Source organism: Vipera ursinii, assembly GCF_947247035.1.
Source record: "Vipera ursinii genome assembly, chromosome: 6".
Classification (NCBI taxonomy): domain Eukaryota; kingdom Metazoa; phylum Chordata; class Lepidosauria; order Squamata; family Viperidae; genus Vipera; species Vipera ursinii.
In genome coordinates this window covers 5234210-5251222 of record NC_139515.1, presented here as the reverse complement: position 1 = coordinate 5251222, position 17013 = coordinate 5234210, and the positions used below count along the sequence as shown (strand labels likewise).

The 17013-nt window shown below is 42.3% G+C and overlaps 1 protein-coding gene across 3 annotated transcripts in view; it reads right to left on the bottom strand.

Annotated features, from left to right (window-relative positions):
- The window catches only part of PTPN12 (protein tyrosine phosphatase non-receptor type 12), a 53588-nt gene that overhangs the window by 16937 nt on the left and 19638 nt on the right, over positions 1–17013 (bottom strand). For all 3 annotated transcript variants that reach the window (XR_014492917.1, XM_083366262.1, XM_083366263.1), the window contains exons 2-8: positions 14802–14910; positions 11385–11461; positions 7875–7970; positions 6680–6718; positions 6179–6250; positions 5299–5358; positions 3583–3725 (exon numbers count right to left, since the gene is read on the bottom strand). Coding sequence is in view for 2 of the 3 variants with exons in the window: in XM_083366262.1 (XP_083222388.1) it covers positions 3583–3725; positions 5299–5358; positions 6179–6250; positions 6680–6718; positions 7875–7970; positions 11385–11461; positions 14802–14910 (596 nt within the window). In the remaining variant the exon portion in view is untranslated. The remainder of the gene's footprint in view (positions 1–3582; positions 3726–5298; positions 5359–6178; positions 6251–6679; positions 6719–7874; positions 7971–11384; positions 11462–14801; positions 14911–17013) is intronic.

Below are 17013 nucleotides of genomic sequence, written 5' to 3'. Positions count from 1 at the left end.
TTTTTATTCTATCCAAGAATTCTTGGGTGGCATCCAACCTGTTCAAATAAAGTGTAACGCATACAAACATGTGTACTTCCAGAGGCGTGCCCAAGATTTATGTGGCTAAGTGAAACATTCATTAAGTGAGTTTTGCTCCATTTTATGACACTGCTCACCAGGGTCGGTAAGTGAATCGCTGCAGTTGTTCAGTTAGTGACCCGGTTGTTATGCGAATCTGGCTTCCCCCATTGACTCTGCCCATCGGAGGTTTGCCCAAGGGAATCACGTGATCCCTTGGACACTGCAACTGTCATAGATACCAGTCAGTTGCCAAACCTCTGAATTTTGATCACGTGACCGCGGGGACGCTGCAACGGTCGTGTCGCTTTTTAAATGCCATTTTCACTTTGAATGCTTACTAAACGAACAGTTGGAAGTCAAGGACTGCAACAAACCTGATCCATCCATATAATCAAATACTTGGAGAGTTCTACTGTTTGCCAGATGGCTTCAGGGTGTAAGTCAAGGTGTTGTTCTCACCTTTAATACTCCAGAATACTTATCTGACTCACTGGAGAAGAGCCTAATGCTGGGAAAGGTGGAGGGCGAGAGAAGAAGGGGATGACAGAGAATGAGGTGGCTGGATGGAGTCACTGAAGCAGGAGGCGTGAGCTTAAAGGGACTCCAGAAGATGGTAGAGGACAGGAAGGCCTGGAGGAAAATCGTCCATGGGGTTGCGATGGGCTGGACACGACTTCGCTGCTAACAACAACAAAATTTATCTGAAAGCATCAGCTCACAGCAGTACTTGCCCATCCAGCAAATCTGGTAGTGTGGACATCCTCCAGGTCCCTTCATTCAGGGAATGTTACCCCCAAGGACCATAGAAATCAGTCTTCTCTCTCAATCTCCCTCTTAGATAGCACAGCATTCCCCTTGGAAATCTCCTGTGGTTTTTTTTTTGTGTGTGTGAAGTCTATTGAAGTACTTTTACAGGCCATCCTCGACTTACTGCAGTTCGTTTAGTGACCATTCAAAGTTATAAGGACACTGAGGAAAAGTGACTTAAGACCGTTTTTCATAGTTGCGACCTCTAGAGCCTTGGTGGAGCAGTGGGCTAAGGCCTCCTTAAGTAACACCTTAAGTAACACCAGCTGCCTGCAATTAGTGCAGGTTCGAGTCCCACCAGGCTCAAGGTTGACTCAGCCTTCCATCCTTCCGAGGTAGGTAAAATGAGGACCCAGATTGTGGGGGGCAATTAAGCTGACTTTGTAATAATGCCGCTTGGGGGGGCGAAAGCCCTAATAAGCAGGCATATACATAGAATGAAGGCTACTGCTAAGCTTGTAAGCCGCCCTGAGTCTTCGGAGAAGGGCGGGATATAAATGGAATTAAAATAAAAAATAAAATAAAAAAAATAAAGCGTTCCCTCCCCCCGGGTCACGTGGTCAAAATTCGGATGCTCGGCAGCTGGTTCATATTTATGATGGTTGCAGTGTCCCGGGGTCACGGGATCCCCTTTTGCGACCTTCTGACAGATTGGCTTGAACGACCGACCGGGTTACTAACTTATCGACTGCAGTGATTCGTTTCACACCAGGGGCAAGAAAGGTCACAAAACCCTCTTAACAAATGCTTAACTAAGACAAATTTTGGGCTCCACTGCGGTCGTTAAGTTGAGGAATAACTTCACTCCGTCAAGTCTTAGGGGGTTGAAATGTTATGGCCTTGTGCCCTCTGGTTTCTAAATGATTTTTTAAAAATTTTGTTCATTTGTATCCCGCCTTTATTATTTTTACAAAAAGCTCATGGCGGCGAACATAGCCAACGTATCTTCCTCCTACTATTTTCCCCATAACAACAACCCTGTGGGGTGAGTTGGGCTGAGAGAGAGTGACTGGCTCAGAGACAACCTGCTGGCTTTCATGGCTGGGGCGGGGGACTAGAACTCCCAGTCTCCTGGGGATTGGCCCAAAGGAACCCAGCCGCTTTCATGGCTAAGGCAGGACTAGAACTCCCAGTCTCCTGGGGATTGGCCCAAAGGAACCCAGCCGCTTTCATGGCTAAGGCAGGACTAGAACTCACGGTTCCCTGGTTTCTAGCCTGGTGTCTTAACCACTAGACCAAACTGGCCTGTGCTGAAGTTTGACGATTATTCCAAGTCTATACGTACTCTGTGTTACATTACTATTTCTTAATTTATACTGTATTGTTTTTAGCTCAATTTATTTAATACGGCTGGGAAGAACACCACTTAAAGACTTTCACAATGGAAAGAGACTGCAAGCCAAAGAAATAAACGAAGAGACGTAAATAATGGCTTTTAAAGTAACTGGAAACATATAAAAGAACAATTCATCTGGCACGAAAAACATTATGTAAAGGCACTCTTTCTCTTCTAGCCACTCGTCTCGCCTTATCAAGTAATTACTATCAAGGAATGGAAAGGAATGGAATAGAATAATCTTTATTGTCATTGTGTAACTCACAACGAAATTAAGTGCTGTCCACAGTGCACACTATATACAAGTAAAAATCACAAATAAGAACACACATTATATACACACATCCTTCACATTCTATTCACCATTGCCCTGCTCCTAATATCGCACTTCAATGTTGTACTATATGTGGTATTTAATTATGGTTACATCTCTGGGATAAAAACTTATTTTTCAGCCTATTTGTCTATGTTTTTATTATCCTGTACCGTCTGCCGGATGGAAATAGTTCGAAAAAAGAAATGTCTGAGATGAGATGAGTCTTTAAGAATGTTTTGAACTTTCCTAAGACAATGGGAACGGTACAGTTCGTCCCGGTCGGGGGGGGGGGGGAGAGAGAGAAGCGAGGTCAGCCAATAATCCTCTGGGCGATGGTAATGCCCCTCTGGAGTGCTTTCCCATCTGCTACTGTGTAGCAAGCAAACCACGCACAAATACAAAGGATGCCACAGGAAATAAGCGTAGAAAATACATACTAACTATCCCAACAAATCTATTACCCAAAATGTTTCTAATTTTGTGGCATTCTGGGACACCTAACTAATACAGCTTTATTTATATTCCCATAATTTATGTGTAAGGGGACACGGTGGCTCAGTGGGTTAGGACGCTGAGCTTGTCAATCAGAAGGTCGGCAGTTTGGCGGGTCGAATGCCGTGTAGCAGAGTAAGCACCTGTTACTCGTCCCAGCTTCTGCCCACCTAGCAGTTCGAAAGCACGTAAAAATGCAAGTAGAAAAATAGGGACCACTACGGTGGGAAGGTAACAGCGTTCCGTGCGCCTTTGGCGTCTAGTCATGCCGGCCACATGACCACGGAGACGTCCTCGGACAAGCGCTGGCTCTTCGGCTTTGAAACGGAGATGAGCACCGGCCCCTAGAGTTGGAAACGACTAGCACGCATGTGCGGGGGAACCTTTACCTTTACCTTTTTAATGTATGTGTGGGACTTACAATTTTTCAGTTTACCAGACGTTAAAAAATATGAAAAGGAACTGGGAAAGCCTTTTCTTAATAAAGGGAATGAAAAACTATTCAAATATTTCCTACGGTGAGTCACTGGAACTCCTGAAATAATCCCGATGAAAAAAACAAACATACCTGCAGTGTATGCAGATAGGAACATCTTCATGTTCCTGATACTCTCTCATTAAACTGATCATGTCCAAAATAGAATCAAAGGATGAAGGAACATCATGGTCAGGCCAGTTGACATAATGAAACTGGTAGACTCTTCGTGATTCCTGAGGGATGAGAAGGATGTCGCATTGTTTGTAAAAAAACCCATTCCTTTTTAAGCGTGTTACTTTTTCTCAAATTTCTCACTAGCCGTGGGTAATTGTGCCACACTCAAGGAACTCGTATAAATAGCTTGGCATCAATTGCTTAAGTCTGATTTAGTTGGAACATCTGCTGGAGGCTCTCTTTTGAGTTTTACAATAACGGGAGAAAGACAGAACCTAAAAAAAAAACGCTCTCCAACTTATATATATATATCTATATTTGGGATACTATGCAATAATAGTCTATCAAAATAAATTAAAGAACTGCACTTGGGGGGGGGGGGAAACAACAACGTAGGTTTGGTAAAAAAGCACCAGGTTTAATATTCAACTGGAAACCTGCCTGTAAAACTGCGAGGTCAAACATCTCAATCCGACAGGTCCAACTTTGGCCTCTTTAAGACCTGTGGACTTCCAACCCCCAGAATTCCCCAGTCAGCCAATTCCCCAGAATTCTTAGTAAGTGAAGGGGTTATCGCGTGAAAGTCGAGATCCAAAAAATAAAAAATAAAAAAAATAAAAAATCCAAATAGCTGAGGCAATCCCTCTACGTTAGGGGTCCCCAAATCCTCGGACCGACACCAGTCCGCGGCATGTTAGAAACCGGTCCGCGCAAACAAGCAAAGCCCCATCCGTGGGATGCAGGCAGGACATGAAACCAAGCCCGCTCTGGTTTGCGGAAAAGCCTCTCTCCAAGGAACCGGTCCCCGGTCCCCGAAAGGTTGAGGACCCCTGCTCTACATGACTTGGAAGCTCCTCTGTTTCCATCACCCCCTGCTGGGGGGTGGGGAGTGGGGGGGGGGGTCTACCCAAGAAGCATCCTCTCATTTGCAACTGCTTAGCTTTTCATTCTCATTGTTAGTCCAGTGACTACACTGGCATTTTGCCCTAAGGCTATTACTGTTAGTCATTAAGTCTTTCTTTAGCTAAAGGAAAGCTTGCCTCAGATTCTTCCTGCCTTGTTTCGAGTGAAAAAAACAGGACACCTTACCTTAGTCCTTCCAAACTACCAGACATAAATAAGTCAAATAGCACGCTGCCCTCTTCTCGTTTCCCCCCCCCCCGCCGCTTTACCTGAAAAGGGGACACTGTACAGCTAAAAGCACAACTATTTATAAAAATGAAAAAGAAAAAAAAAAGCGGCAGGTAACGAGGAACAAAAAAAAGGAACATTTTATCATTTCTCGGGGGTCTGAGACACTCAGAATAACAGAATAATCGAGTTGGAAGGGACCTCCGAGGTCATCTAGTCCAGCCCCCTGCTCCGGCAGGAGGCCCTCTACCGTTCCAGACAAGCGGCTGTCCAGTCTCTTCTTCAAAGTGACGAATCATTCACAATTCCTGCAGGATCTCAAATCTCAAATGCCTATTCTCGGAAGCTGAACAGAATTTACCTGCCGACTGTTCACCAACATTATTCCACTCACAAGCTACCAAGAACAAAAGCAATTCCACACAAGGGTTAACCGAAATAAGAATTATACCGTGTTTAGCTTAATTGGAGAAAGAGATGTATTTTTTTTTATCTACTTACATTCTGATATTCAATTAGCAGGGTTCTAATGTAGTAATCTGTTCTGACCTGTTCACTTTCCTAAACAGAAAAAGAAAGCAGATTTAAGACTTTGCCCACTTTGACACACTCACCCAAGAGCCAACTTCAAATCGTGGTTTAGGAAGCTTGACAAAAGCGACAGTAAATTTGGCTCATAGGTTGACCAGTCTATCCAGATTTGTGCAAATCATCGAACTGTGGCAGTTTTAAAAAAATGGAAATAAAATCTGCTAATTTTCTAGTCGCATCAGAGTCGACAAGAGAGGCCAGGTCAAGAGATAACCCACAGCAAGGTTTCATGTTAAACTATAATGTAAATAAGACTAATCTACAATTCCTCTTTTTTGTCAGGATAATTTTGAGGGGGGGGAAAATGCTCCGTTATTAATGGAAAACATTTCTTTTTCATTCTAAGTTATTGTCTGAACAATGCATCGATGCAGCATTACCAAGACTTTTAAGGACCCAGATTGTTGGGGGCAATTAAGCTGACTTTGTAATAATGCCGCTTGGGGCCCCCCCAAAAGCCCTAATAAGCAGGCATATACATAGAATGAAGGCTATTGCTAAGCACATTGGTTTGTGCTTAAATTGTAAGCCGCCCTGAGTCTTCGGAGAAGGGCGGGATATAAATTGGATTAAAATTAAATTAAAATTAAATATCTGCTTTTGCTACTCATGCATTAATCTACTCAAAGTAAAAAAAAAACGCTTCAAACCCACTACTGATTAATTCATGTAACTGCAGAAGAACGCAAAATAGCAAAATAGGATTATGTGTTCAATGTTCACACAACTGCGCACATTAAGCACAAACTACAACTCCGTTAAAAGACTTATCAGTCATAAAAACACTTACACAAGAAACCTGGAATGGTCCAAAGGAAGTGCCTTCTTCTCCATACGGTGGCCAGTAACGTTCACATTTTTTCTGTTAGCAAAATGAGCAGTTTTTTTTAAAAAAATATACACACTTTGGAATGCATACATTTTACACTTTATCTGCATAAAGCCCCCCCCCAGTCTTTTTAGTTCCCAGTCTACTTTCTTCATTTTTTGCATTTAATCGTTTTGAAACTTGAAATTTTAGAGCAGCATTAGGATCTGTCTTAAAATTCAGCAGGGTACATATACATTTTTATAAACCTGTGATTGAAGTGGCACAATGCAATTCTAAGTGCTATTTGATTTAAAAGAGACTTCCTAAGGTCAATAAACAAAATTAATAAACTAGTTGCGTTCTTCTCTTTGGATATTTTTTTTTAAATCGCTAAGTAAATCAAAAACTGCTAAATCAAGGTTTAATTTCATTATCACCCACAGCAAATGTGGCAAGGAAATTAATGTGACTCATACATACCCTTCCCATTTCAAATTCCCGACAGGCCATTACAATAATCTGGGGAGGAAAAAAACAAAAACCCAAATGGGTCTAGAAAACATTGCCAAAATTGTATGCCAATATGTGGGGGAGTCGCATTTTGAATCAACTGACAGTTCCAATGTAATCTTCAGCCCCCTGGACTTAAAAAGGTACAGGAAGTCCTCAACTTACAACCACAATTGAGCTGAACATTTATTTCTCTAGTAAAGTGAGACATTTGTTAACTGAGTTTTGCCCCATTTTATGACCTATCCTCCCGCAGTTGTTAAGCGAATCCCTGCAGCTGTTAAGTTAATAAACCGGTTGTTACGTGAATCTGGCTTCCCCGTTGCCTTCGCTTGTCGGAAGGTCGCAAAAGGGGATCACATAACCCCGGGACACTGCAAACCGTCATAAACACGAGTCAGTTGCCAAGCGTCTGGATTTTGAACACATGGAACACGGGGATGCTGCAAAGGTCGTAAGTGTGAAAAAAACAGTCATACGTCACTTTTTTTTCAGTGCCGTGGTACCGTTGAACAGTCACTAAATGACCTGTTGTTGTAAGTTGAGGACTTCCTGTAGAGCAGTGATGGCGAACCTTTTAGAGACCAAGTGCCCAAACTGCAACCCAAAACCCACTTATATCATCAGGTGCCGGGTGGGCGTGGCCCTTTGGGTGGATGTGGCCCATTGGGTGGGCGTGGCCCTTTGAGTGGGCGTGGCTGCAGTGGTAACGGCAGACTGGGTGGGACTAAAACGCTCAATCAATCAATTCCAACTTTGCGAGATTCTTTTTTTCCCCGCGAGAAGTTGAAATTGATTGACTGAACCCTTTTTTTTTTTGCACACGGAGGTGGAGGCCTAAAGCGAAAATGTTTTATAAAACCCAGCTGAAGGCCTAAGACTGGGGCGACGGCCCGCGTACCCAGAGAGAGGGCTCTCTTTGTGTGCCACCTGTGGCACCCCTGCCATAGGTTCGCCACCACGGCTGTAGAGCATCGGGCCTTCCAGAAGCCTCCTGCTCTCATTCGCCTTGAGGTCATCTGAAAGAAATATGAACGGCGGGGACACTATCGACATTCGGCCAATCTGCTCCCGAATGTGAGGACGCGACAATCTCTACCCCAGTCGAACCAGGGAAACAAAATTTCACGTAGTATAATCGATTCAGTACTTCACATTAACTTACCGCAACATTGTACTCCCATATCATCCTCCAGAAATCGATTACTGTGTTGGCTAGTGGTCCCTGGGTAGCAACGTAGGCCTTTGGTCCATGTACTCCCTAAAATTGCAACAGGCAACTGAATAGTAAGAACGGAACGAGAGGCGTTCTAAGGCGGTTTGTGCATAAAACGTCCACGATTGTTCCAAAGAGTGGAAGGTGAATTTTAAAAATATCCCAACGGTGCTTTTTTTTTTCAGGAGGCAACTGGACTTTCGTGTTTTTCTTTGAAGACGTTTCACTTCTCATCCAAGGAGCTTCTTCAGCTCTGACTGGGACGGTGGGGAATGGAAGGATTTATACTCCTTGCAGACGGCTGTTCATTTGCATCCTTTTAGAGCAGACATGTCAAACACAAGGCCCGGGGGCCAGATCCGGCCCGTGAAGCCATCCTGGAAACAGTGAGGGAACGGCCCCCACTGCCTTGGCCCTGGCCCAGAGACCCTCCTCCTGCCAGAGACCCTCAGATCTGTCCCACTCCTGCCCAGGCTCCCATAGGCACCCTTGATGCGAACCATGTAGAGCTGGCCATGCCCACCCAGCAGGCCATACGCACTCTAGCCACGCCCACCCAGTAGGCCACGCCCACCCTGGCCATACCCACCCGACCCCCTGAGGGCAATGGCAATGCTGATGCGGCCCTCAGTGAAATTGAGTTTGACACCCCTGTTTTAGAGAGTCCCAAAGGATGCAACATCATCTATCTCCGGTCTACCACACAGTCCTTTCAACAGTTCCAAGAAGGCTCCACACACCCATTTGCACCACTCAGGTCACCCTGAGGACACAGACAATCCTCCAGGTGACCTCAACGGCTTCCTAAAAGAAGGCAAATGATCAGCTGTCTGCAAGGAGTATAAATCCTTCCGCTCCCCACCATCCAGTCAGAGCTGAAGAAGCTCCTTGGAGGAGAAGCGAAACGTCTTCAGAGAAAAACAAGGAAGTCCAGCTGCCTCTTGAAAAAAGCACCTTTGGGACAACCATGACCTGGATAGACTTCAGAATCTCCGGAGAATTTTAAGCATAGATGCAAAGTCTCCACGAACTCACTTGTTCAAGCCGAAAGGAAAAGTTAAAGAAATGCTAGACCAGGGGTCTTCAAACTTGGCCCTTTTATGACTTGTGGACTTCAACTCCCAGAATTCCTCAGCCAGCTTTGCTGGCTGAGGAATTCTGGGAGTTGAAGTCCACAAGTCATAAAAGGGCCAAGTTTGAAGACCCCTGTGCTAGACCAATACCATTTTTTTAAATTAATGAAATACAAGTTAATTTCAAACCCTCCCATAAAAATTCACTGTTAACAGTCCAAACGCTCAAGGAGCACTGTTAAGTTTTCTTTCCAGCTACAGGCTGCAAAATGTACAAATTGTTTCCTCTTCAACCGATTGCTTTTCGTATTGGCCTCAATATCCCTAAAGTGAAAGAGTTGATTTAAAAAAAGCAAACAAATTCAACGTCCAATTTTAAGATTTCATTTAAAGGATACAGGATGCTGGTTAAGAAGTGCCTCGTCTGATTTTTGAGGAAAAGACACTACAGATGCAAGGATCCAAAGCCCTAAATGCTAACCCATAATAACTATCTTCCGTTATATAAGCTGCTCATGGATACACAAATGGAGCTGATGGATGACCTACAGTATTCCCTAAAGGAGATGCATTACTTGGATAACTTTTCATTCCCGGATAAACAAAAAAAGATGTTTATCTGTTAAGATCTTGAAGGATTTTATTAGAAATAACAAACAAAATGACAAGTTTTACATACTGGATACACGGAAGGAAATGTAACATTCTGAAAAATGCCTGGCTTGAAAAAGGCAGATAGAAAGCTAGCTCTGGGATTCTTTTTTTGAAGGGATTAAAAAGTAGGGTTCTTAAAAACTTAAGGAATAACAAAGTCAGCTTATTCAAGCAGGGCTAAAAGAAAAAAAATATGTTATGTATGATTGCCCTTATTGGACTTTTACTGTCAATGAACCACTGACAAAATGTTTGCCTTTTGTTTTTTTGTTTTTTTTTTGCTTAAAAAGCAAAACTGTGGGGTGAAGAGAGATTATATTATACCTAGAGAGGGTGATATGCTATTAAAATTGTTTTTACTTGCGGGGAATAAAGGGGGAAGTTACACTTTCTTTTTTTTTCAAACTTTTTTTGCATTTTACTGTGCATGTTTGTAATTAGTATTTGCTTTGATTCTCTTCAGTCATAATGCTTAATAAATCTGTTAGGAAAAATAACAATAAGCTGCTTTGGTGATTCCATTCCACTGCAGTAATAATACACATTATTGCTTCTACAATATAAATACACAAACCAAATGATGTTACTTTAATTGTAATTTACATGTATACATAACCCAAACTAGACTGTTGTTTCTCTGTGCCATATAATATATGTGGGTATATGCATAATTCTGTATTTATTTTTGTCATATTTATGTAGTGTATATCGGTGGTGATCCTTTGAGAGCTGAATGCAACGAAGTTTCATTTTAATGTATGACGATTAGTTTACATTCAAAGTGACAATAAAGTTATCATTCTATTCCAGTCCATTCCATATATTCTATTCTATTCTATTCTATTCTATTCTATTCTATTCTATTCTATTCCATTCTATTCTATTCCATTCCATTTATTCTATTCTATTCTATTCTATTCCATTCCATATTTTCTATTCTATTCTATTCTATTCTATTCCATTCCATTCCATTCCATATTTTCTATTCCATTCCATTCCATTCCATTTATTCTATTCTATTCTATTCTATTCTATTCTATTCCATTTATTCTATTCTATTCTATTCTATTCTATTCTATTCTATTCTATTCTATTATTAAATTCTATTCTATTCCATTCCATTCCATTCCATTCCATTTATTCTATTCTATTCTATTCTATTCTATTCTATTCTATTCCATTTATTCTATTCTATTCTATTCTATTCTATTCCTATTCTTATTCCTAGTCTATTCTATCCTATTCTGCCTTCTTGAAGAATTACAAGTTAATTTATGACTGACATGTTAAAGGCAGAAATAAAAAGGTTTCAAAAATTGCTTGTACTTTACAACGTATGTATCACATGCTAATAGGCGATTAATTAAAAATTATACATTTACTAATATACTTTATTCAAATCTCTTAATTAAGGCCTCTTATCCACTTTCAACTTACTGCAGTCAGTCAAACAGGTTATTTACACGTTGCTAAAATTAGAGATTTTATTTCCTCTGGTTTTGTGACTAATTTTGCTACATTAGCTTGGCAATTATTGTTTCCACTCATGGCTTACAAGGTTATGTTTTCTCCCCTTGGTTTGGGGGATTTCAGCTTCTTTGCATTCAAAGCTCAACAGGATCACACACAATTCTTCCCTCCCAAGGATGATCTCCGGGGAGAAATTTAAGTCAGTATTTTGAAGGATTCACACGTACATCCCACAAGGCCATACAATTACATTCATACCTACCTTAATGAAATTTGCATTGATGTAGTCAGAATCTTGTGGGGGAGTTTTTAACGTCAGTTTAACTCGACTGTGATCAACTGAAATACAGCAAATTTTGGGAAACAAAATTACTTTACAAGCCGAGACGTGTGCTCCCTAGCCCTAGGCAACCTTGGCTCTTTTTATGACTCGTGGACTTCAACTCCCAGAATTCCTGAGCCAGCGTAGGGGAACTTTGGCTCCTTCATGACTCGTGGACTTCAACTCCCAGAATTCCTGAGCCAGCATAGGGGAACTATGGCCCCTTCATGGTTTGTGGACTTCAACTCCCAGAATTCCTGAGCCAGCATAGGGGAACTTTGACCCCTTCATGACTTGTGGACTTCAACTCCCAGAATTCCTGAGCCAGCATAGGGGAACTATGGCCCCTTCATGGCTTGTGGACTTCAACTCCCAGAATGCCTGAGCCAGCCTGGCTCAGCTTAGAAACCTCTCCCTTTCCCCTCAGCGTGGCTGGCTCAGGGATTCTGGGAGTTGAAGTCCACGAGTCATAAAGCGGCCTAGGCCTAGGGCAGGGGTAGGCAACCCTGGCTCTTTTATGACTTGTGGACTTCAACTCCCAGAATCCCTGAGCCAGCCACGCTGAGGGGAAAGGGAGAGGTTTCCAAGCTGAGCCGTGCTGGCTCAGGAATTCTGGGAGTTGAAGTCCACGAGTCATAAAAGAGCCAAGGTTGCCTACCCCTGGCCTAGATCAAATGCTAATTTTAGGCAGTCCTCGACTTACGACAGTTGAGCCCAAAACCTCTAAGCAAAACCATTGTCAAGTGAGTTTTGCCCCGTTTTATGACCTTTCTTGCCACAGCCGTTAAGTGAACCACTGCAATTGTTACGTTAGGAACACGGTTGTTACATGAATCTGGCGTCCCCATTAACTTTGTCAGAAGGACACAAACGGCGATCACACGACCCCGGGAGTACGTAACTGTCCTAAACACAAGCCAATTGTCAAGCATCTGAATGTTGATGATGTAACCATGAGGAGGCTGCAATGGTCATAAGCGTGGAAAACAGGTCGGGTCACTTTTTTTAGTGGCGTTGTAATTTCAAACGGTCGCTAAACGAGTGGTAGTAAGTCAAGGACTACCTGTAGTTCTACAGAATATAGACCGGGGTAGGCAACCTTGGCTCTTTTATGACTCGTGGACTTCAACTCCCAGAATTCCTGAGCCAGCATGGCTCAGCTTGGAAACCTCTCTCTTTTCCCTCAGCATGGCTGGCTGAGGAATTCTGGGAGTTGAAGTCCACAAGCCATAAAGGAGCCATAGTTCCCCATGCTGGCTCAGGAATTCTGGGAGTTGAAGTCCACGAGTCACAAAAGAGCCAGGGTTGCCTACCCCTGCTATAGACCTATAGACTTACAACAGTAACCATTAAAAGTTAAAACAGACTGAAAAGGATGACGAATGACCATTTTTCACAGTCACGACCTCTCGATGTCCCCACGGTCGCGCAATCCAAATCCAGACGCTTGGCAACTGTCTCATATTTATGACGGATGCTGTGTCCTGGGGGGGGGGGTCACGTGATCCCCTTGTGTGACCGTCTGACGAGCAAATGTCAACGGGGAAGCCAGATTCACTTAGCAACGGGGTTACTAACTTATCAACTGCAGTGATTCACTTTACAACCGTGGCAGGAAAGGTCGTGAAATGGGGGCAAAACCCGCCTCACAAATGTCTCCCTTAACAGCAGACATTTTGGGCTCAACTGTGGTCGCAATTCAAGGACTCCCTGTCCTGATTAGTCACTTCCACAAATGCTTTGAATGTCAACCATCCAAAATCCATTACACCATAGAATCAACTATAGAAGCAGCAGATTTGAGGATGGGGAAATATTAGCGACAGCCCTCGGCTGTTTCACCCTATGTTGGGGGAACAGAAAAGCTTTACAACACAACTTGCTTTGTACCCTTGTAAGTTAGCGTGTTATTCTTAAATTCACAGGATAACACAACCCTAGCGGTAGAATTGAAGAAATCCAGTCTACTCTCTGTGTGTGCAATGAGCAGGAGCTGTGCTATATCTCACTTCAGACAACCAATATCTTGGATTAGTGAAATGCACCTCCATTTTATTTCAAAGATCACTAACCTCAGGGGTGTGGGTATGTGTCTTTTTAAGAACACCCTGGGCTGCGGTAAGGAAAAGAGGCAAATGAGCCCTAGAACATGAAATGCTTAGAGTTGTCCTCTTAAATATCGTGGAGTTCAACTCAATTCTTTTAGCTAACTCTAGATATGTGTCCAAGTAGTCCTCAAAGTAAGAATATGATTGACACCTTAATCTTGGCTGCTGAGCAACGCAACTGTTAGGCGAAACAGCCGCCTGACTCCTTCACTCAACAACCACAATCCCGGCACTTCTGGTTGCAGTCATTAAGCTCTCTCCCAGATCATTAATTGGACTGCTGCTAAAGGATTCCAACTCCATGTGGAGCTGAAATCCTTCCAGCAGGCAGCCCTTTTGTTCTCAGCCTGCTGAAGGGACTTCCCCTTTTTTCCATACACAGAGGGGAAATCCTTTGGGGTGGCTGCAGGAACAGAAGTCTTTAGGAATTCAGCTCTGTTCCTGCAGTCCCACAATAGATTCTTCCCCTTTTCGTTGTGCATGGAGGGGAAATCAGCTGTGAGGCATCAACTGAAGATTTCAGCTCCATTCCTGCAACCCATGGGCAATTTCAGCTCCCTCCCCTCTGTTGGCGTCCCAACTGACTTTCTAGGGAGGTTGGAAAAAAAGATTGCAAAAGGTGATCACATGGCAATGGGTTGTAAATGCAAATGGTAATGACATAAAAATGTGACATTTTATCATGGCTGGAAATGCATTCTATAAAGCAACTTTTCAGAGGCCATTATAACTTTGAACAGTCATTAAAGGAACAGTCCTAAATCAAAGACTGTCTGCAGTCTTAGCATCCTGCTAATCTAATCACACAATAGGCAGTGAAGGAAAGTATTTCTTTATTTTGTTGTATTTATTAGAAGATAAAAAGCAGTAAAAAACCAACAACAGGCAATTATCATTATTTAAAATGCTATGACTGCAGGAGAACAGGATCCACTGAGCCACCGCGTCCCTTTACCTTTAGATGGGCATATCTATCAATAAATACCATGTTTGATGATTCAGACAAACCACTTTTGCTACATTAGTTTGGCCACGAAACTTAATATATTTCTTTCCACACTGGAGATAAGTTTTTTTAAATAGAAGATGCAAGTACAGCAAAACAGAGAGAAGCATTAATATAGGCAGATGAAAAAGCTTAGGAAAAATATTCATTTCCAAAAATGATTACCATCTAATTCATCTATGTGTAAGACGGTAAATGTTAAACAATGAAAAACATTATTAAAAAGAAGAGATTGCGACTTACATGGCAGTATATCTTTATATCTGTTCTTTTTCACATTTTCTTCCTTTTCTCCAGTCATGGTTGGATAGATCTTTTCTGCTCTATATTTTGTTGATAACCTCCTCAATCTCTGTAATTAAAATGTTCCGAACTGTTACTTCTTTAACGGCTCCGAATCCCTTTTCCACTTCGTATCTCTTCTACAAAGGAATATTTCTCTCTCCTTTCCTCTGTAACTTTTTTCTTTATGTGAACTATAATGGCTTTCTCACTGACACACCATGAACCATTTATTTCCAAAATTAAGGACAAGCTAATACGGGGGGGGGAGCACTTTAGGATGAGCTACCCAATTTTTTACTGCGTTCAGAAAAATTATTGGAGCTACTGCTGATTAAAAATTGATCATGTAACTGGGAGCCAAATGAGAGTGAGATTTAAGGCACAGGAATGTACACAATTTTCTGACACTCAATTCTTTTTTCATCTGCTGAGCTTTAAACAGGAATGCAGTCGTGTAATATAGTAACGCCTAAGAATAGGGAAGAATTTTTAGGGAATTGCTAGCACTTGTTTTATCAATTGTAACTGTTTGCACAGATTCTAAGTCACAAAAACATACACGACGTTATTTGTTAAGGTGAAATATATATAAAAAAAGGTAAAGGTTCCTCTGCACGTGCGTGCTAGTCGTTTCCGACTCTAGGGGCCGGTGCTCATCTCCGTTTCAAAGCTGAAGAGCCAGCACTTGTGCAAGGACGTCTCCGTGGTCATGTGGCCGGCATGACTAGACGCCAAAGGCACACAGAACGCTGTTACCTTCCTTCCCACCGCAGTGGTCCCTAACTTATATATATATATATATATGTGTGTGTGTGTGTATGTATGTGTATATATATATATATATATATCTTTCAAATGTTAACTATTTAGATTACCTTGCTAGGCCCCAAACATGGAGCAAATCTTTATTTCCTGTTTTCAGCCTATCTTGAAGGCCATCGAACAGGCTGTAGTCACACTGGACAGTTCATATATTTGTGTAAATTACTAACAAAGAATTTAAAGGGAAACTGAGATGCATTTCTAACTCTTTAGTCTTCATCAGTCAGCTATACCATTCTGAGATTCGAACCTGGGCTGATTGCATAACACTGCCTTGTATGCAATCAGCCCAGGTTCGAATCTCAGAAGGGTATAGCTGACTGATGAAGACTAAAGAGTTAGAAATGCATCTCAGTTTCCCTTTAAATTCTTTGTTAGTAATTTACACAAATATATATATACATATATATATATACATATATATATATATATATATATATATATATATATATATATATATATATATATATATATATATATATATATATATATATTAAAGAAAATGATAGAATGTTTTGTGCAACAGAAGTTCAATGTGAATAATCAAGCACTCCAAGAACTAGTAAATTGCTGGTGAACAGACAACTTGAATTTTGGTCAAAGTGATGAATTCATTTTCAAGTTAAGCACAAGAAACTGATTTTAACTCTCCTTCAGAAATAACTTTCACCTTAGGGGCTCATTTACACCAGGACCCTAAAGAATTTTATACATCAAAATTTGCAAAAATTTATGTTGCAAAGTGAGAAATTTGTTAAGTGAGTCTTGCTAAGCCTTGCCCCATTCTTGTGCGGCACAGTGCCCTGTTTCTGTGCCCCGCGCAGTGCGATGTCGGCTGTTTTCGCACACTGAGGTGCGGCGTCCAGCTGCTTTTGCACAGCGCAGCAGCCTGTTTTTGCGCCCTGCGGTGTCCCTTTTGCAGCCCAAGGCACGGCGTCGGCCCATTTTTGCATGACACGGCGGCGCGGCGTCCCGTTTTCACAGCCTAAGGCACGGCAGCAGCCTGTTTATGCACCCTGCGGTACGGCGTCCTGTTTTTGTGCCCCGTGGCTGCACAGCTAGTGCGAGTGGGGGGATGTGCACGCACACCTGTGCACACTGGCCAGCCTGTCCCTCAGCCCAACGGCCAGCAGCTCACGGCCCAATACTGGGCCGCAGCCCACAGTTTGCGAACCTCTGTCTTACAGCTTACAATTCTCAGGATGATACGTAGATGTCCCACCTTTTGCTACCTCAGACTTTAGCTAAAGCAGCACGAATAACGTCATGAAGAGGAACACACATCAGATATTTGCCCTCTCTCAGTATGACTAAGAAGCACAAACCAGACTTCACTTATTTATAATTT